The sequence below is a fragment of the Hemiscyllium ocellatum genome, chromosome 2 (assembly GCF_020745735.1).
Source record: "Hemiscyllium ocellatum isolate sHemOce1 chromosome 2, sHemOce1.pat.X.cur, whole genome shotgun sequence".
In the NCBI taxonomy this organism is placed as follows: Eukaryota; Metazoa; Chordata; class Chondrichthyes; order Orectolobiformes; family Hemiscylliidae; genus Hemiscyllium; species Hemiscyllium ocellatum.
The window spans coordinates 73,940,543-73,963,334 of record NC_083402.1 but is presented as its reverse complement, the minus strand read 5'-3'; the positions used below and the strand labels follow the sequence as shown (position 1 = coordinate 73,963,334).

General features: G+C 41.2%; 1 protein-coding gene across 2 annotated transcripts in view; it reads right to left on the bottom strand.

Annotated features, from left to right (window-relative positions):
- The window catches only part of srfbp1 (serum response factor binding protein 1), a 215,718-nt gene that overhangs the window by 7,697 nt on the left and 185,229 nt on the right, over positions 1-22,792 (bottom strand). For both annotated transcript variants that reach the window (XM_060844698.1, XM_060844708.1), the window contains one exon: positions 1,422-1,503. In XM_060844698.1, coding sequence (XP_060700681.1) covers positions 1,422-1,503 — 82 coding nt within the window. The remainder of the gene's footprint in view (positions 1-1,421; positions 1,504-22,792) is intronic.

Genomic DNA, 22,792 nt, shown 5'->3' with positions numbered 1-22,792 from the left:
CCACTACGAGAACACATTTCTGTCTCAAGCTCTCTACTGAAGATACACTATGGTGAGTGAGTGTCAGGCATTCTGGCTACATGACAAGCCCAACTAAGTTGTGACAGTTTTAACCTAGTATGGATTCAGTGCCTGCAGAAAGCAACTCATCTCCTGATTTTCCAAATCTTGCCCACCATCCACATGAAGGGTCAGGAGTGTGAGGGAATACAGCCCACGTGCCTAGACAGGTATTACTCATCAGCACACAAACAACTCAACCCTATCAACATTCATTTCATTCACCACTAATGCACATTGGCAATGGTGTGTACTATTTGTTAGATGCACTACAGCAATTCCCTTAACTGGATATAAAAATGTTATGGGCCTGACACCATTCTAGCCAAAGTATTGAAGACCAATGCTCCTGAAAGTAACAGTGACACCTAGCATAAAGGAAAGAGTTATGGTGATTGAAGGTCAGTCTGGAGTTCCTCAGGGTCATGTCCCAGGCCAAACCATCTTTGGTTTCTTCATCAATGACTTTCCTTTTATCATATGTCAAAACTAGGGACATTCATTGAAGACGGCACAACATTCAAAACCATGCCTAACTTTTCAGATAATCAACTGGTTGGTTTGCATTTGCAGCAAGAACCGAACAACATCCAAGTTGCTAAGTGGCAAGTAATATTTGCGCCAGACCCTTTCCAACAAGATAGAATGCAGCTATATCCCCTGCCTGTTCAATGACATTCGCATCACTGGAACACCTACTGTCAACATCTTGGGATTATCCTTGACCAGAACCTGAACTGGCCCGGCCACTGTGATATAACAGCAGGATAGAGATGAGGAATTCTCAGCTGAGTAACTCACGCCCTGTCTCCTTAAGGCCTACCAAGTAAAGAGTATCCCATCACACCCCTGACCAAAAGTGTACTCCTGACTTGCCTGAATGGGTAAAACTCCAAACTCCCATGCAGTGTGACCGGGACATAACAGTTCACTTGATTGGCACCCCCAACTAACACCTTCAACACTCACTCCTTCCATCACTAACACACTGTGGCAGTAGTGTGCACCATCTTTTCAGAATAGTGTGGTCAAGGTCAGGAACATAAAACTGTCCTTCATCTTTTCCTGACACAGCACTCGAAACTCCTACCTGGTTCACCAGGAATTTCTTGCTCTTTATAACTATTGCTATCGACGTACAATATAAAAATTCAATGGTCAAGACTAAAAATTTAACAAAAATGATGAAACAAATAATATTTGTGTATGTAGACATTATTAACATAGAATCATAATAATTCAACTTTTTATTCCAAAGTGTAGATAACAATATCACAAAAATGAATCAGCTGTAGCATAGACAAGCAAAGAAGACGTACTGAATTCCATTACTACCTGTTTCACAGTAACCTGCATCTTACCTTTAATAGCTTCAATTTTTCTGCTTATGAGTGGATGAGAGGCAATTCGTGCAACTGCTCGCTCAGCTACTGTGGATTTGGGCTGTTGAATCAAAACAAAGAAAATGATTAATAAGTCAATGAACAATCATTGAAAATTACGAATCACTCCAATGCAAATAGTTAATTGACTCCTTCGAAGCAAATGGTTACACAAAATATTTAGTCCCTTGATAACAATCAGCCCAACATTTCCCCTTTCACCCTCTGCACAATGGAAAGACCACAAAAAGAAAGCCCTTGCTAGAACAAGCTATTGTTCTGTAGGTCAGTTTCCAAGGGATGACGGCTTATATAGGTCTTTCTGAAAGCTGCTAGCAGTTGCAATGCCTTCAGCAGTAACTTAGCATAGTCTTATCTATGATTTCACTAAGAGGGACATGTTAAAATTTTGTGTTATGTCACTTTCTTTCTGAAAACATATAGTAGCATAAAAATAAAGCTTTAGACTCTCAATTTTGGATTGTTCAATGACTTTGAACTATATAATACCCCAAAAGTACAGAACCTATAGTTGAAGTCCTCACTTGAGATGGCGGAAATTTGCAATGAACTGAAAGTATTATGTAACATTGTAATTTCTCCTAAAATATAATAACGGTTGTCAATAATATTACAATTAAACAATAATCCTAGCAGCCACACTTTTTGACAACTACCTGGTTTATCTTAGAAAATTGTACACTTTGGTCACAGTGTGTTTTTAAAAAGAATCCCAGTAACTACATGTGGAAGCTTGGTCATTAAATGCATTCACAACTGAATTACATTGACAGGACAGATAGGAAAATGGAGTTGAGACCAGAAACAGATTAACCATGACCTTACTGAATGGTTGAGCAGGCTTGAAGAGCTGAAAGATCTGCTCCTAAATCTGATGTTCCTACACATTACACTTGATAGAATCATCCGTTTCGGAGAATCATGAGGAAGAACATAAAATGTCTGCACAATGATGTTCCTGGAACAATGGCTTATGGATAAAAACATCAGTCTTGGCTCATAGACAGACATATTGCCTGAGCAGAAGTGTGGGGGTTTAAGTTCTGCTTCAGAGATTCAGCTAACATTCCAGCGCAGTACTGAATGAGCGCTGCAATATCAGAGATACCATCTTTCAGATATAATGTCAGACACAAGCCTCAATTACTCTTTCAAGGGAACATGAAAATGCTGTGGCACCACTCGATAATCCCTTCAGTTCAAAAATCTGAAATCTGGAAGTACCAGTTGTCTGGAATTTATTTTCCCACCAAGATGTCAGGAGTGGGTTTGTAGAATATTCACACTGTGATGCTAAAGGAACAGGCTGTAATGGAGACACACACATCTAACTTATTCAAGATGCAGTCTGATTACCTAATTGAAATGTTTTACTTTTTAATACAGGAAGTTGTACAATCTCTTATGATTGTAATGAACATGGTACTCTTTGTTCGGAATATGATTTCTGCAGAAACGTATAGTTAAAAATGTTTCTATTTGAATGACTTGTAAGGCAAGACATTTAATTAACTTAAACCATAGTCAGATTTTATCTTATATTTGCCCCCAGTGCTGAAAAGGACTCTTGTACAGTAGAAACAAATGGAGGGCAATCTACATATGAAGCCACATGGTGGTTGAATGAAATTACCCATGTAAATGTACACATATCAAGTTGCAATATTTAACAACATCCTCTGCAATGATTAGTTCAGCCTTGCTGTTGAAACAGTGCCATCAATAATTTTTAAAAAGTCATCTGGCAGCTTTTCTTTTTGTTTCTCCTGTTAGTGCTTGAATAATAGTGATAATATTTCAAAACTAAATAATTGGGCGTAGGATACATTGGGACATTCTGAGCAGGTGATGATGCTAAACAAATGGAAGTTATTTTCCTCTTCAAGTTATTGAAGCTTGACTAGCAGTATGTTGCTGTAAACTCTACCCCTAAAAGCACTGTGGGTGTATTTACCTCAAATCGACTGCAGAGAGTCAAGATGACGGCGAAGTAGTACTTTAAGGGCAACCAGAATGGGCAATAAATGCTGGCCGATCCGATGACATCCACATTGCACGAATAAAAAACGATGACATTGGCCATTTGTTAGCTGTAGGTCGGCAGTTCATTCATTTGTTGTTTGACACAATCATTCTTTTCTTTTTCTAGATTTCGGGTTGAAGCATGTGCTTTTAAAGTCTTGATCTGATGACCAGGATCTCCAACTGGATACATCCTCTGCTGACTCTATCGCTTGCAATTTCTCTTTCAAACCAAACGGGAGTCTCGGGAAACAATATCTTCCAAATGGTGTCGTGACATAGTGATTTCTTAACATTCCTTTGTCAAGTGAACTGACCAATATCTGTATTTCACATCTATCTTGGAGAAGAATTTATCTACTGTGAATTTAGAATCCAACTCCTCTAATATTAGAATTGTGTGCATGTCTCTCTTCAGAAAATTATTTAGACATGCTGAATACAAATACTGCATTTGCCATCTTACTTCATGATGCATATAACTGAAATGCCCAGTCTGTGTGCTAATGTACCCAATGGATAGTACCATCATATGGCCACATCATTTAGCTCATTCATCTGTTCTGTGAATGAACACTGAGCTTACTGGAATCATCAGTTGACAGAATTGCATACTTTCTGAGATGCAATACAGCATCATCTTTGAAGTTTCCTTTGGGTCAAATCTGTCTGCGTACAATTGCTGTTAAGTTCTGGGCTAACTCAATGCAAAAGCATTCTTTGTCTCTTCTACTGCAATTGCTATCTTGCTGACCTGATGCGAAAATACAACTTAGGACCAAGAACGAGCTACTCAAACCTTTTGAATAAGCTCATGCCTGATCTGATTACTCCACAGTCCGAGCTACTCACAATAACTTACCATCCTCTTGCAGATCAAGAATCTAGAGGTGAAGGATTGGAAGATGGCCTTAAAGAGACTTGATAGTTGCTGCCGATAATATATCGCACACACTGTTGACATCAGATATGAATACGTTTGGTCATAATGTTAAGATCTACGCATGCTAGTTAATCTACTACTTCCGGTCTACTTATACACATCATCCAGAATACACGAGGTTTCCATGCAGAACTGCCATAGCTCCTTTTCATTGTCAATATACAGCACAAGCAACAGGTGTCCCCCATTAAATGCAGTTAATTTTGCTGTTGTAGATTCTATGCCTTTCAACAGTCCAGGTATATCTCCAACAGAATTATGATTGGTAGCTCCCAAGTCGACCTTGGACTCAAGCATGCTTTTGTGAATTTTATTTCGATGTAGCATATTAATACTCCTGTTTGACTACATTCACGCAATGTGTCATCATCATAATGTGGAAAGCCAGTTCTTTTAGTGATTTAAGGTTTGTCCACTTGGATTCTTCATCCTGGCCAGTCTTTGAGCTAAATACCATGTGTTTACATTTATGCACACTTCCTGTTGCCCATGATTTGTGTTGACTGCATTTTATTGCAGGCTCTGGTTGTAGCTTGGGAACCAAACTCTTTACACGAGCAATCCCAAAGTCCCTTTTGCACTGGACACTTGTAAAGTTCTTGGAATGCAAGACAGCTTTGCATTAAATGCAACAGATTACACTTCCCACATGGCTTGCTTGCTTTCTTCCTGGCAACTGCACCATGATTGGTAACTGGTGTTCCTTGTAAGCTGTGCAGCAATACTGAGTGCCTGCGATCAGCAGGGCTGATGCTGATCACAGCACTGACTCCTGGTTTCAATAGTCGTTGGCATGCATAGAGCTCAGAGGTCTGTGCAGACAAAAATAAAATGCATGGGAATGCTGCTGGTTAGTGCACCTTCATATTTTCTGCCATCTTTTAAGTGTGTCAATGTTGTGACCTTTCTTTCTCTCCCAGAGGTTTCTTGAAAATAATTAGTATTAGTGTTGAAGCTATAACCAGCATCATTATCTGCTCACACAACTCAGTCTCTGAGAAATCACAGTTCTTGCTTTTGTAAAGGCACGTCTTAACAAAATTCATCAATTAGTTCTTCTGGGTGGCACCTCCAAAACCAGATCTAAATGGTGAATTCTATAGTTTTACATGAAATCGGCATTCTAGCATTTCCCACAGCTTAGCAGGATTTAGCTGGATCTCTTCAGAAAAGCCTGAAGTGTTGATTATGAGCAATTACTCATTTCCAACAGCTATCTTTATTTTGACTGCTTGTTTATCTGGATTTGCGACAGCTAACTTTAAAAAGCATAGTTTCATGCCTTGTTTAAACAGCCTAAGTTCAGGTAGGATGCCTGTGGCTTTCCAATTCATTTTAGGGAATTTAGCAGTCATCTTTCTGATGCTCCCTGCCTTTTGCAACTGTTATCCATGTCTAGTGGATTTACAATAGTCTTCTTAACATAAGATTAGTCTATGTGGAGATTCAGCAATGCAGTTGCTGTCTTTCTTTTGCTATGTTTAAAAATGCTGTCCTGTGCAACTTCAATCTGCTGGAATCATATCTATTTTTCCTATAGTGATTTTTTTTTCTTAAGGTGTCCCAGTGTAAATGTTAACTTCCACGCTGATTAAGTCTTGTTTGAGGCATTTCTCTGTTTGTTTTTAATTTTTGAAGAATAATTTCCTCTGCTGATTCCATTCCTTATGCTATTGGCAAATAACAAATTAAGTAGCATAGATTCAGGTTACTTAAAATATCAAACAGGTTTATTTCACTCAGGCCTGACAACAATTTACTGTCAATGCAGCTTCTTTCTATCATGTGATTGGTATTTGGTCATTCATCTGCTCCTTGGTTCATTAGAATGTCCAGATCTTAAAGCAATAATACGACTGACACTAGAGAAGTCGCGGGTCACTAAATTTACTGAAGGCTGGGTTAAAGAATATTTTGAAAGCAAAGGCAGTTAAGAGCAAGCAGGAAGCTGGACTTGAGACCACAATCAAGTCAGCCATGATGCTATTGAATGGTACAGCAGGCTTGAAGGGTTGAATGACCTATTCCTGTTCCTATACTATGGGTTTTAATGTAGCCTGCCTGATAGGCACTCCATTCATCAACTGAAACATTCCCTTCCACTACCACTAATGCCGACAGGATGCAACTCAAACACTCTTCAAGGTTTCATTGACAGCACCTTCCAAGTCAACAACTTTTGTTACTGAGAAGGCCAGTGCAACAAATGGATGGGCGCACCACCATCTACAAATTTCTCCAACTCACACCCGTCCAGGCCAAGAACTAGAGTCACCATTTTCCCGTTGCAGCTGGGTCAAAATTCCGAGAATTTCTTTCCCATCAGCACCCTGGCTGTGCACATACCACTTGGGCTACAGCAGTTCAAGAAGGCTCACCGCTGTTTTCCTTAGAACAATTAGGCAATACATTCTGGCTTTGCAAGGAGTGTTCACATCCCATGAACAAAACAAAACTTGTGTTTTGCTGCTCCTGTCTGCCTCAAGGGATGAATCAACCAAGTTGAAGTTTAGTTCAGTTGCTTAACACTAAGTTTCCTGTGTTAATTTTGCACTATTTTATGCAACATAAGTCATTAAATAAACAAAGAAGACAACCGTACTCTCTGTGAAACTATGACAAATCATTTTTCCAGGTATTGGAACACAATCTAAAGTCATTCATGCTCTGGGATTAGACTGAATGCAGCCAAAGCGCTATACAAAACTTTGATCTTTCGTCAACATTGATACTTTAAGTAATAACTATTCAGCAGCTATATAGATATGAACTTATTAAAGCATAACCTTACATAAACACAAGAATTTGGCCACACATTTAAGGAATTCAGTTGGTTAGAACTACTGATTAGGCAAGATTGAAAACTGGAACAGTTTCCAAGTACTTGGGACACAAAGGAGAATTTCTTTGCATGCTAACTGGATTAATGACTTTCAATCGCTTAACAACTGTATATTCGACAAAGATCAAACTGAACCCAGTGACATGAATATTCCATACACTAGTTTCATTGTATATGAATATAGCATAGATTTTGTTTCAGTGTGGAAATACACAACCCAAACAAACATAAACATAAGCAAAACACTGTGGAGGATTGAGATTTGCACAAAAGGAAATTGGAGAAATGCAACAGATAGCAGTTGTAGAGAAAGACATAGAGTTCATGTTTTGAACCACAGAAGGTAAGTATGAAGGTGTGATGGAGGGGAGGCATTTTAAGACTGAGAATGAGGAGGAATTTCTTTTTTCAGAGAGCTGTGGGGACACAGTCCTAGTGTGTATTTAAGGCTGAGATAGATTTTTAATCAGGAGGGCAAGGGTAACGGGGAATACAGGAAAATGGAGGTGAGGAATGTTGGGTCAGCATGAAACTATTGAATAGTAGAGTCAGCTTGAGGGATTGAATGGCCTCCTCCTGTTTCTGCTTCTTATGGTTGAAAACTAATAGAATATTATCGGAAGGGGAATTGAAGTCAAGAGTAACAAGGTTATGCTTCAGTTTCACAGGGCATTGGTGAGACTGCATTTGGATTACTGTGTACAGGAATGGTCACTGTACTTGTGGAAGGATACTAGTGTGTTGAAAGCAGTTTGGAAATATTTACCAGACTAAAACCTGGAATTAGCTAATTGCCTTACGAGGGAAGGCTTGGCAGGCTAAGCCTGTAATCTCTGGGGATTAGAAGAGTTAGAGATGACACTTGAAACATATTAGACCCTGAAGGGACTTGACCAGCTGAATGCTGAAAGGATTGTCCTCTCATGGGAGAATCTAGAATTGGGGGTCGTAATTTAAAAATAAAGGGATGCCAACTTAAAACAGAGATGAGGAAACAAAATCAGAAACTGCTGGAAAAACACAACACGTCTGGCAGCGCCTGTGGAGCGAAAGCAAAGTTAACATTTTAGGTCCAGTGACCCTTCTTCAGAACGGATGAGGAATTTTTTTCCCTACCTCAAAGTTGTGAGCCTTTGGAATTCCTTTCCTCAACAGGCAATGAAAGCAGAACGTTCAAATCATTTTAAGGAAGAGGGATACAGATTCTTGATTACCAAGGGGCTGAAAGGTTATTGGGGACACATAGGTATGTAGAGTTTAGGTTCAAATCAGAACAGCCACAGTCGTATCGAATGGTAGAGCAGGCTCAAAGGGCCGAATGGCCTGCTCTTGCTCCTTGTTTATATGAATCCAATGTGACACTTCTTCAGAACTGAAGAGAGCTAGAAATGTAGCTTTTATAGTATTGGAAAATACAGGAGGAGCAAGTGGGCCTGAAGGGAAGGTCATGTAAAGACTACAGAGTGACGAAGATTAGAGATTAAAGATGTTGTAGAACAGAAGACAATGAGAGGATTAATGGTTGCAGAAAAGAGAAGAGAAGAGGAGATACGATACAAAAGTAAGGGATCATTGTAAAATGCAGTTTTTTTGTTTTGTTTATTCAGTTGTGAGATGTCGGTGTTGTTGGTTGAGTAGCATTTATCGTCCAAAGCTTTGAGAAGATTGTGGTGCTGAGCTGCCTTCTTGCACTGCCTCAACCTATTTGGTGCAGGTACACCCACAATGCCATTAATTTCAGGATTCTCACACAACAACACTGAAGGAAGTGTGATATACTTTCAAGTCATAACGGTGACTTGAAGGGGAACTCTCAAGTGGTAGTGTTTCAATGTATTAGCTGTCCTTGTCCTCATAGATGGTCATGTCACAGATTTGGAAGGCACTTTGGAGAATCCATGCAGTACCTCTGGTACGTCCAGCAGCTACTGAGCATCAGTAGCCTCTGGCCTGCTCTTGTAACCACAGTATTTCTACAGCTAGTCCAGTTCAGTTTCTGCTCAATGGTAATATCCAGGACGTTGATAGTGGAGTACAGTGGACAAGTCAGTGATAGTATTCTTTCTTATCAGAACTGCCTGGAACTTTTCTGATGCAAATGCTATTTGCCAACAGTCAGCCCAAACTTGGCGTATACGCCAAACCTAGGTGAGGCCTCTGTCACCTTCTATAGGGGAGACATCCTCAGTTGAAGAAACAGAATGACATGTCAGAAACAACACTATGGACAGGAACATAATTGGAACAGATGCAATGGATGTGGAGAAACTGGGAGACAAGACTGAAGTCCTTATAAGAACGGGAGTACAAGGAAATGGTCTTGCAGAGGTTTATAAAATCATGAGGGATATGGACCGGATGAATAGCCAAGATCTTTCCAGCAGGGTGGGTGAGTCCGAAACTAGAGGGCATAAGTTTAAGGTGAGGGGGATAAGATTTAAAAGGGACCTAAGGGGCAACTTTTTCACAAAGAGGGTAGTGCATGTATGGAATGAGCTGCCAGAGGAAGTGGTGAAAGCTGGTACAATTAAAGGGCATTTGGATGAGTATTTGAATAGGAAGGGTTTAGAGGAACATGGGCTCAATGCTGGCAAATGGGACTAGATTAATGGACGAGTTGGATCGAAGGGTCTGTTTCCATGTTGTACATCTCTATGACTCTAAGTGCAGCTGTGGGAGTTGGTGGATTTTTAACACACACTAGGAGACAGAAAAGACGACAGAGAAATGGAGGAATAGATGATCAGAGCTGGACCAGGTAGAAGTGAGAGATAGGTGGAAACTGGAAGCAAAATTGATGAATGTTACCCATTTCAGACAACAGCGAGGAGCAGCCCTGTTACAGGAATCTATGCAATGGAAACACAGACAAGGATCGGAGTAGGACTTCAACAAGGAATGTTCCACATACCCCACAAAAACACAGGCATCACTGGGGCCCATGCAGTGACTCGCAGCCACAACTTTTACTTGAATGAGCGAGACAAGTAAAAGGAGAAACTGTTCACTGAGAACAGATTTATCCAGGTGGAGGAATGGATTGGTGGAAAGGGACTAGTACTAAACAAAGGTGGTGTTGTTTATTAAAATAGCATCTAAAATTAGTAAGTGACAGCTCTGAGACCACACCGCAGACAGCACTTGTGGCTCTGACTAAAACTATATTTGCCTAGCATTATAATTCAAGAATACACCTGCGCCTTCAACACTGCAGGAAATGTCAGATTACATAATGGTTACTTACCTTGTGGTGTGAGACAGGACTGAGAGAGAAGACCGAGAGAGGACAGAGACCGAGAGAGAGAGAGAAGACATTTGGTTTGGGGGTGGGGAGGGGGGCGGGTGGCAGAGGAGTGGGGGAGAGAGAGAGAGACTTAGGTGGTGTCAATCTTGGTGACAAGGAGACCTAAGGGCTTCTTGTTGGCAGCAAGTGAGAGAGAGACATATTTATGAATATGGTTGACATTACATAAAAGCAGCCAGGGATTGCCATAGTAACTCCCAAAAGAGGAAGGTTAGATATGCTGAAGCAGAGTCACATTGGAGTCGAAACAATAACTTTGTTTCTTTCTCCACAGATGGACATCAGGCCTGCTGATTTTCACAGTATTTTCTGTTTTTATTTGAAATGAGATTTTCATTCTGGGGTGGTGGGTACCCTGTAAAAGAGATGCTGCTTGGCTTGCTGTGTTCTTCCAGCCTCCTACCTGTCTAACTAAAGAGTACTGCGGAGCAGTACTGAATGACAGCGGAAACTGTTGGATGTGGACAAGCGAAAGGCACCGGTACTGTACTGTACAGCAGTTTAATAAAAAAAATCAAAAATATACCTCCAACACTCTCCCCTCACGTTCTCACCTCATTATGCCCCTCAACCTACACCCCTCCGCCATGGCCCTGCATAACCTCCATGCTGCCCTTTTCTTCTGTACCCACCACTATACCCTATGCCCACTTTGTGCTAACTCATGCCAATGAGTGTCTACCACCCACAACCCTTTGCCCTTTCCCTCCATGCCAACTCACCTAGTCAACACCATGGGCAAACCTCAAAAAACACATTGACATACAATAATGTTTCCATTTACGGTCAGTTTTTAAAATAAAAGTCTGAGAAAACAAACATCCCACACATGAATTTAACTATTTCAATTAACTTCCGACAGAGAGGAACACTTGCTTTCTATGTTCTTTGACTACTTGACAGGTTCAATGGATTTCTGCACTAAACACATTTTTGCCTACCTTTTGCAAACATAAAAGGATATCTGGCCACGTTCCCATCCTAAACTTTGCGCCCTGCATTCATTTTGCCATGGGAACCTTGCCTCACAACCTAAGTGTGCAGATCAAATTCACTGGAACACTGACCCATTTCAATCTGGTCTACTCTGTCCACTTCTGATTCCAGACAGAAATTGCCCACGAACCTGCTCCTGTGACCCTCAGACGTGTGTGGGGATGATTGTCTTATTCTTGGGCCTTTTAGCGACCTTCATCATAATTCAGGGGCTCTTCATTGCTGAAAAATGCAGGGTCTTTATATGGTCAGGCCTGACCTGGCATTAAATTGTTAAGCAAAGAGTCTGTCCTAACTGTTCAGGTCTGCATCCCTTCAATTTAAGGGAAATGAGGGTGATACCTGAACAATGGCTGGTATGAAATAGAGTAATGACCTTACTGGGAAACCAGGACATAAAAAGTAGAGGTGAGGGTGTGCCTGAGTAGATCAGTTGCTGCAAGTATGTTCTGGAGAAACGCAGGTCAAGGATTAGACAGTTGAAATGTTGCAAGGCAGTAGGTTTTCCAATACTGCACATTTACCATGATCTTCAAGTGTCAACTTGCTTAGGAGTCAGAAAGTTATGAGATCAAAACTCATGCCACAGCTTGATCCAGGATGAAACAGAAATGCTGCATCTTGCACATGCTGTCTTTCAGATGAAAGTTGAAACTATATCCCCATCCACGGCTGAGGAGGAAGGATTTGTGGCGCATTTCAAAGAGCAGGAAGTGCTCATAAAGTTATTGGCAAACCCACCAAACTTATGTGGGTTGCATTAATAACCTTCTGTTGAGGTAATTACACAATAACCTTTTGTAGGCAGAGGATGACACATAGGTCCAGTGAGTAGGCTCTTCACTACATACTCCCCTGCCTCAGTCCCCATTAAACCCTGACACTGCTATAATTGGAGGCCTTTAGTATTCCACTCTCCAGTTGCAAAAGCCCAATTAATGTCTACTTGATTCTTCATCCCATCCCTGACATTAAACTGGCAGTGCAAGGGGTCCACAAAGTCCAGCAGATTTGCCTGCATAGGCTGGTAATGGCTATGAGGAGTGGTCCTCTCTAACAGGCCAATTGTGCCTATCAGAGACCTCCCAAAGATTTTACCAGCTCCAGTTTGCCCTTCCTCTCAAACTCTATCCCATGAAACCACTCACTAGAGCGCTGCTGCACTGATTGGCAGACAGCTTTCTGCCCCTCAAGTTTGTGAAGGGCAGAAATCCTACTTTCTAAATGGCTGCAGGGGAGTCCATGTTCCGTTTAGTCTCTCTTCCTCGACATTTTAGCTGCGGTGTGAAACCCAATATGCTGCATAGCGTAGTTCATTAACTTTTTATTTATTGTTATTCATCGGATCTTGATCTGCACAAGTTGACAACTGTAACTATCTAGGAGAAAGTGAAGACTGCAGATGCTGGAGATCAGAGCTGAAAATGTGTTGCTGGAAAAGTGCAGCAGGTCAGGCAGCATCCAAGAAGCAAGAGAATTGACGTTTCAGGTATGAGCCCTTCTTCTGGAATGAGGAAAGTGTGCCAAGCAGGCTAAGATAAAAGGCAGGGAGGAGAGACTTGGGGGAGGGGTGTTGGAGATGCGATAGGTGGAAGGAGGTCAAGGTGAGGGTGATAGGCCGGAGTGGGGGTGGGTGCAGTGAGGTCAGGAAGAAGATTGCAGGTTAGGAAGGTGGTGCTGAGTTCGAGGGCTGGGACTGAGACAAGGTGGGGGGAGGGGAAATGAGGAAACTGGAGAAATCTGAGTTCATCCCTTGTGGTTGGAGGGTTCCTAGGTAGAAGATGAGGCGCTCGTCCTCCAGCCATCGTGTTGCTATGGTCTGGTGATGGAGGAGTCCAAGGACCTGCATGTCCTTGGTGGAGGGGGAGGGGGAGTTGAAGTGTTGAGCCATGGAGTGGTTGGGTTGGTTGGTGCAGGTGTCCCAGAGGTGTTCTCTGAAACGTTCCGCATGTAGGCGGCCTGTCTCCCCATTATAGAGGAGGCCACATCGGGTGCAGCGGATGCAGTAAATGATGTGTGTGGAGGTGCAGGTGAATTTGTGGCAGATATGGAAGGATCCCTTGGGGCCTTGGAGGGAAGTACATCCGCCACAAATTCACCTGCACCTCCATATACATCATTTACTGCATCCGCTGCACCCGATGTGGCCTCCTCTATAATGGGGAGACAGGCCGCCTACTTGTGGAACGTTTCAGAGAACACCTCTGGGACACCCGGACCAACCAAACCAACCACCCCGTGGCTCAACACTTCAACTCCCCCTCCCCCTCCACCAAGGACATGCAGGTCCTTGGACTCCTCCATCACCCGACCATAGCAACACGACGGCTGGAGGAAGAGCGCCTAATCTTCCACCTAGGAACCCTCCAACCACAAGGGATGAACTCAGATTTCTCCAGTTTCCTCATTTCCCCTCCCCCCACCCTGTCTCAGTCCCAACCCTCGAACTCAGCATCACCTTCCTAACCTGCAATCTTCTTCCTGACCTCTCCGCCCACACCCCCACTCCAGCCTATCACCCTCACCTTAACCTCCTTCCACCTATCGCATCTCCAACACCCCTCCCCCATGTCACTCCTCCCTACCTTTTATCTTAGCCTGCTTGGCACACTTTCCTCATTCCAGAAGAAGGGCTCATACCCGACACGTCAATTCTCCTGCTCCTTGGATGCTGCCTGATCTGCTGCGCTTTTCCAGCAACACATTTTCAACTGTAACTATCTACAAGTGACTGCACTTCAGGAATAATTTATTGGCTGTGAAGTCCTTCAAGAAGCCCCAAAAGAGGTGAAAATGCGATGTAAATATCAATCCTTTTTAAGAATTTCTGTCCTGGAATGCTCCCTTTAAATAATCAAGACGTGAATAATATGATAGGTTTCGCTGGGTGTGGGCATTTCAGGTGTATTACATTCTGCATGTTAAATGTGTACTACTGTCTGTAGGCCTCACCCAGACTGCCACAACCAGGTCATAATCATACCAGGGATGTCTCGTTTGAAGGAATCAGTAAATGTAATCAGCCAATAATGCAAAATATTGTGCTGTTTAAACAACTAGTTAACTAGCCTGGTTACTATACCAAGGATTGAGCCATGATTCATCATGTGTCAGCCTTACTGTCTGCACTTCTAAATATCAGTCTGTTCAGGTTCCAGCATTTAAGGTGTCCTAAACTTAAGAGAAAGATATACATACATACATAGAGAGAGAGAGAGAGAGAGAGAGAGAGAGAGAGAGGGACAGAGAAAGATAGTACATCAGGATAATCTAAACACCTGCACTTTAAAACAAACTTTCTACTAACTGTACAGCTCTCAAATTATCAATATATATCAATCTTGATGGTCTGACTTAGTATTGACAGATTCATGTGACAACAACTGAAGAAACAGTCCTTTGCAGCCTCATAACCTGAGACAAAGAAATAAGTAAAAGGTGCATTATCTGGCTTGTGTTTTGCACATCAAAATGTCAGACTTGACATGATTCACTGGCAATGGCTTTGATCTATATGTAGAATGCCCCTTGCTAGAGACACAATCAGTAAACTTAGACCGAATCTAGCATTGAATACAGAAATGTAATACAACTAGGAAATTGCTGCACTGCTGTAATGTTGAATAATTTAGCACAATTTGAGCAGCTAATTTCAAGAACATACATCCTCTACACACTACAGTTGAAACAGGAGTGTTACAAAATTAGAGTGCTCTTCCTTTTGTACCGCTGATTTTATAACTTTTTCCTGTTTTCTCCTTTTTTCAGTTTTATGATTCCAAATTTGATTTTTTGTTTCAATATCAAAGTCTTGATTCTCTCTTTGCACAACTATTCTTTGTTTTATTGCTGTTGTTTTATAGGCACTTTTTTTGCTCATAACACACAATTTTGAATCCCTCATTGGCTCCATGCTGGTGACCATATAAGGTTCACATTTCCCCTCTTAATCTGCTCGTAAAAGTAAAAGCCTTGAATACAAAACTTATTTCACCATCATTGCTGAAGTTCAGGAATTTAGAGCAATTGTTCATGAATTCATTATTTGGACAAATATAGAAAATAAAATGATTTTTGGATGGAGACCTTTCAAAAATAAATAGAACAATTTTGCAATAATATTATTCAAATTTCATAACTTAATATACTAAAATCTAGCCTGTAGTATTGCTGGACAGTGTTACAGATTGAGAGAACATTTTAGATCTATGACTCATACTTTACGATTCTACAATAATGGTCCAGGAATGAAGAATTTCTATTAAGATGCTAGACTGGAAAAAATCAGTGTCGCTTTCCTTGGAGAAATAAGGCTGAGGGGAGATTTGGTACAGGCTTGCAAAGTCATAAGGGTTCTGGACAAAATAGATAAGGAGAAATGTTCCCATTCATGAAATAATCAAGAATGAGGAGGTACAGATTTAAAGTAATTAGCAAAAGGAGCAAAAGTGATATTGTCAAAGCTTTAAAATGGTCTGCATACACTGTCTAAAAACGTGGTAGAGGTGGGTACTATTGAACCATTCAAAATTGAAATAGACTTGTTAACCGAAAAGGAATAAGTGCAGGTTTCAGGGTGAAGCTGAGTGAAGGATGCCAAGTGCACTGTTTCTTTGGAGGTCAGCATACATGGTGGGCTGAACTGTCTTATTTTGTGCTGTAAGAATTAAGATTCCGTCAAAAGTCTACACAATTAGCCAAAATAAAATTTCATTCATTTTAATAGTTAGAAACATAGATTCCTTACAGAGTGGAAACAGGCCCTTTGGCTCAACAAGTCCAAACCAATCTGCCAAAGCATAACATACCCATTTCCCTACCTGATTACTCTACATTTACCCCTTACTAATGCACCTAACCTACACATCCCTAAACACTATGGAGCAATTTAGAATGACCAAAGCACCCTAATCTACACATCCTTGGACACTATGGGCAATTGAGCACAGCCAATCCACCCTAATCTACACATCCCTGGACACTATGGCAATTTAGCATGTCCAATCCACCCCTAACTTACACTTCTGTGAACACTATGGGGCAATATAGCATGGCCAATCCACCCCTAAACTACACATCCGTGCAATTTAACATGGCCAATCCACCCTAACCTACACATCTTTGGACTGTGGGAAGAAACCAGAGCACCGAGAGGAAACTCACGTGGACACGGGGAGAATGTGCAAACTCCACACAGACAGTCGCTGAGGCTGGAATCAAACCCGTGTCCTTGGCGCCGTGAGACAGAAGTGCTAACCACTGAGCCACCGTGCCACCCCAAACACACTGTGATTTGTGTGACTGACTGGCTTGCGTTTACAACTTTCTGCAGTGTCTTGCTGTCTTGGGGAGAGCAGTTGCCAGACCAGGTTGTGGCACACCCTGACAAGACGCTTTCTGTGATGCACCTATAAAACTGGAGGAGTCATTGTAGTGAATTTCCTTAGCCTCCTCAGGATGTCGAGACGTTGTTGTACTTTCTGGCCGATCACATCGACGTGGGTGGCCCAGGGCAGATCGTGGGTGATCATCACTCCCAGGGTCTTGACGTCCTCGACCATCTCTACCTCAGCCCCATTGTTGCAGACAGGATTGCGCCCTCCAGCCCCACTTCCTGAAGTCAGTGAACAGCTCCTTCGTTTTGATGATGTTGATGGAGAGATTATTATTTTGACACCACGCAGCTAAGCACTCTACCCCTTTCCAAGATCCTGTCTGCTTGCTGTTGGACATCCAACTTACAGCAGTGGTTCCGGGAGCCATCTTGGAGATGGAGTTGGCCTGGAGTTTGGCTGCAGATTTGGGAGTTTATGAAGATGACAGTCGAATGCTGGGTCCACAGCCTGTGGGGAGCCTGGCATTTGGGAATATCTTGGAGGAGGTGCTGTTACATGGAATACCAGATCCCACTTTCTCTTCTTAATAATAAAACTCCTACATATTTATGACACATTCTGAAACTTGAAATACTTTCACTTTCTCAACATTAAGATCCTTATGCATAGTTCACAAATCTAACAAAATCGTTGATAATGAGTGCCAACCTGTCCTAAGGAACATGCCAAGATAAGGCTGTCTGACAAATTTACCAAAGACGTGCACATTAAGGCACAATAGTTGGACAAATTCATGTCTGTGGGCAAGATGTCTATGTTCTTGTGATACTCGTGGGGGTGCATCATGGCTTCTCAAATCTTCAACCTTCTTTTCACTAAAGACTTTAGGAAACCAACACAGAATGTCGGTGGGTATCAACATTAAGTTCAGTTCAGCAAAACTCTTCAATCTGACTGTATGCATCCACAAAGTCACAGTGGCAGTAATCTGTAATCATCCAGATCATAGCAACACACATTTTGAATGCTGCCAAAAGCTTTTGTCTTCAAACTCGTGTGTCCATGACCAAAATTATGTAGAAAATTATGTAGAAAAACACTTATATGTTGACAGTGTGCATTCTGGGATTGCTACTGTTGATGGAAATATCAGTACATACATTTTACAGCTGACTGCATGATCATCTCAAGAAGCATGATATTAAGCAGAGGACTCAGCGGAGGACTAAAATCAAACCCTACTCAGGCACTGTCCTTATCCTGGCACAGAATTTCAGTTTGTTATTGGTGCCTTGGAACCTCGACCAAAGATACCAAAGTCCACCTTGAGGCAAAAAATCACAAACACAGAGGTTTTCATTGTGTAGGGCTAAACAATATGGAGACTCAAAAAATCCAACTGTAGATGGGCCAGACATGCCTTCCCCATGGATAATTAATGAAACCAATTTTAAATGGGGAACTGTCTCAGGACTAACAACAAAAAATGTCAAGTACCAACGATCCAAGGTTATTCTAATAAGGAGTCTTTTAAGCTTCTACACTTCAAACCAGTGTTTAACGTTAAAATACTGCAGCCGATCAGGCTACACAGAGGCAAGCATTAAAACTTGGTTAAAGTGGTTTTGAGGACCATCTATGTCAAACTTGTAACATCCAATATGCCCAGAGATAAACTAGAGCTGGACAACTAGAAATAGCTTCCAAACACCCGCAAGGACTATCTGAACAGCTAGTTCTGTTGGCATCCCTGTTGATCTTGCATTGAAGTCTCAATTTTGAGAGGAACTGAAGATGATGGACATACCTGAAAAACATGGAGTCTAACACCACCTCAAGGGCCAATCCCTAATATATAGATAGTAAAATTAAAGCTACAACTAAAGAATACCAATTACAATAAAAAAGCTGTTAAGCTTTTCAATCCAACTGTTAAGAGAGTTAACAGATAATCAGAGTGATAAACAGCATCTTGGGTCCTAATATTTCATAATGTGCCTTTTTTGCAGATCATTTTCTTCTACAATAAGCACAGACTAATGCCTTATTACTCAGCTAGAAACTGCCTTACATTTGCTGCTTCTTGGATCAGACAGTCAGTGGACCTACTCATACTCTAATGTTCTGTTTGTTTTGGCAACTGCTGGTATACAATTCAACAACACTTTCAATGTCTGGTCTACTCGCACAGTCAAACCTTTTTCCGTCTGCACTTAATGACACAGTCAACACTAGGTAACCACATTTATTACTTTCAGCAATGATTGATAATACTTTTCATTTAACATAAATGTCATTTAATAGTACATCTGCCAGGTTGCTAAGTGCCTAAATAATGACAAACTGTTTGGATCACCTCATATTGCATTGTACTTTTATGCAGTATACAAACTGAAAACATATTCTGTTTACTGAAATTACCCCCTTTCAATAATCACTTCCCCAGTTACCGATCACATTTTCTCCTAAAATATGCATATGAGCAATCCACCTATAAACTATTCAAATCTACATTAGATGTGCACCTAGAAGTTAGGTATCTCATGGTTCTCAAATTTCAGAGGAAGTTTGGAAGAAATATCCTGGGAATGAAGGGCTTGTCACATGAAGAGTATTTGAGGACTCTGGTCTGTACTTGATAGAGTTTCGAGGATAAGGAAGATCTCATTTAAACTTAGAATACTGAGAGGCCTGGATAGAGGGGACATGGAGAAGATGTTTCCACTTGTACAAAGACTAGGTCTCAAGGGCACAGCCTCAGAGAAGGGATGATCCTTTACAAATGGGCTGAAGGGGAATTCCTAGCAGTGAATCTGTGGAACTCACTGCCACAGAGGGCTGTAGAGACCAATCGTTTAAGACAGAGATAGAGGAGTTCTTGATTAGTAAGGGGTTCCAAGGTTACTGAGGTTGGTTGGGGGGATAGTTTAGGAGAATGGGCTTCAGACACATATCAATCATGATTGAATGGTGGAGTAGACTTGACAGGTCTAATTCTGCTCCTGTATGTTATGGTCTTTCATGGCAACTTCAAATATATCAGGATTCTACTTATTTATTTCCCCAAGATCTTGAAATAGTAGTCCATTCCTCCTGTGCCCTCGCTTCAGATTCAGCAATTCTCAAATCTTCAAACATTCCTTATAACTCATATCTTAAACTATGACTGCACTGGTGCAGTGACCTACTCTTGTAATGAATTGGAAAAAAATTCCTATTTGCTTCTAGTTTTCGCCTTTACTCAGTTTCGTATGGTCCAAGTAACTTCCCTTCTTTGACATCTCCATATCCACTCCTAGTGATACGCAACCAACCGGTATTCATTGAAAACCCACTGATTTTTACAGTTTCCTTGACCATATTGTCCTACACCACACTTCTTGCAAGCATGCTATTCCATTCTCTTTTTTTTCCATCTCATCTGTAGAAGAAACCTTCTACAACAGTGCTTGTGACATGTCTTCTTTTACACACTAATCTCTTATGTTGGACTTCATCATTATACAAGTCTAAATAAACCATATTCATTTGTTACCCCTCATCAACTCTACTAGCTGCATCATCGAAGAACTCCAGTAGATTTGTCAAGTAGGATTTCTGTTTTTGCAAATTCATGCTGACTATTTGATCCTGCCACTGTTTTTCAAATGCTTGGCTATTCATTCATTTAGAATGGATTCTAGCATTTTCTCTCCTACTGATAGGTCTATAATTCCCAGTTTTCTCTCTGCCTCCATTTTTAAATAGAGGGGACACGTTAGCTCCTCTCCAATTTGTAGAAAATAGAATCTTGGAAGATGACCACCAATGCATCCACTATTTCTTGGGTCACTTTCTTAAGGACTCTGGGGTGCAGATCACCAGGGCCTGGGATTTATCAGTCTTCAATCCATCAAATTCCCCAATATTACTTCTTTACTATTACTGATTTCCTTCAGTTCGTCCTTCTCACTAAACCCTGTGTTCCCCAACAACTCTTTCCTTTATAAATACAGATCCAAAGTATGGATTTAGTTGGTCAGCTACTTCGTTGTTCCCCATTATATATACCACGATTTCTGACTATAAGGGAGCTACATTTGTCTTCAGCAATCTTTTCTGTTTCACTGACCTAAATGCAATAACTTTCACATTTCCTTTGCAATTTAGCTCTTTCTTGCATGTTTTGATCAATTCTATAATGAGATCTAAAGCTGGATGTCGCTTGGATAATCCAAATTGAACATTGGTGAACAATTGCTGCATAACTTTTTCTGTTACATCACAGACAGACACAATCAGGATGCTGCCAGTATTCATAACCTTGCCTACACCCAGCACATTTAGCTGATTTAGGACAACACTGAGTTGGTATTGACTGAAAATTAGCATCACTGTTATTCCACAGTTTTCCACCTTCCCATTCCTCAGTTAGGCTACATCACAACAACGAGAAACTGTGGTTAGATCATGGAATAGTTATTCTGTGGTTTCTTACAATGCAGACAGAAATGAGCAGGAATACTACAGCAAAGGTGTCAAAGATATTCTTTCAAGTCATTTTGTTTCTGTGCAGGAGTGGAACTTTGGTTGGAAGGATTTGAGTCTGGATATCCAGGAAAAATGAATTTGGGAATTGAAAGGGAGGTTGGATACGGGGGCAATAACTTATTTCTTATTCCCAAAACAAAGCTGATGAATAATGGAAATGGAACCAATCTATATTCACTTCATTATGTCTTTTTGAATTTTTTGAATACTCACAGTAGCCAAGATTTTGATTTGTGTATATTTGTAGGGTAACAAATAAAATTTTAAATATTTATTCATTTGTAGGTCATGGGTACCCTCAGAGAAGGAAGCAAACGTTGAAGAGGATGGATGAACGTCAAGCAATAGACTGCTTTTGTCCTGCAGTGTTGAGCTGGAGTGTTGCTGGATCTGTATTCATCCAGGCAAATGGAGAATAGTCCATCAGACTCCCTAATCTGTGCCTTGTAGATGGTGGCCAGGCAACATGGAAACAGGTGGTCAGTTACTTCCTGCAGAATTTATTGTTATTCCTTCAGGAGATGAGTACCTCACTGGCAGGGCCAGAATTTATTGACAATCACCAATTGCCTTAGCCTAATGCCTACTCTGGCAGCCAGGGTATTTAGATTGGTGAGCCAGTTCAGTTACTGATCAATGGTAACCCCGAGATGTTGATAGTTGGTGGTCAGCAATGGTAAGGCCATTGAACATCAAAGTGTTATGGTTAGATTCAAGTGCCAATGTTGCTTTCTACAAATCAGCAAAATCCTGGATGTTGTCAGATCTTGCTGGACATGGACATTGATATTGATTGTTACACCAGGAGTAGAAAGTGGTGTCAAACGTCATGTAATCACCAGTGAACACTACAATTTCTGAATTTGTGATGGAGTGAAATTCATTGTGATTGAGTACAATTTTATTGCCCTACAGCACCTCATTTTGTCCAGTTTTGGTTGTTATTTATGATCAAAATCTTTTTAAAAAATTATTAATATTCATTGGCTGGGCCCATCATTTACTGCCAATGCCTAACTGCCTTTGAGAAGGTGGTTATGAGCAGCCTTCTTGAACCACTGCAATTCATTTGGTGTAGGTACCCACAATACCACTGGGTCAGGAGTTCCAGAATTTTGACCAAGCAACAATGAATGAAAGGGGGGGGGGGGGTGCAGGGTGGTGGTGCTTGGAGGGAACTTGCAGATGATGGCATCCACATATAACTGCTGCCCGAGTCCATCCAGATGACCATGGTAGTGGGTTTAGAAGGTACTGGCAGACAAACATTGGTGACTTTCTACAGTGCGTCTAGCTGTTACTAAGCATCAGTGGTGAATGGAGTGAATGTTTGTAGATGTGGAGGCCACCTAATCA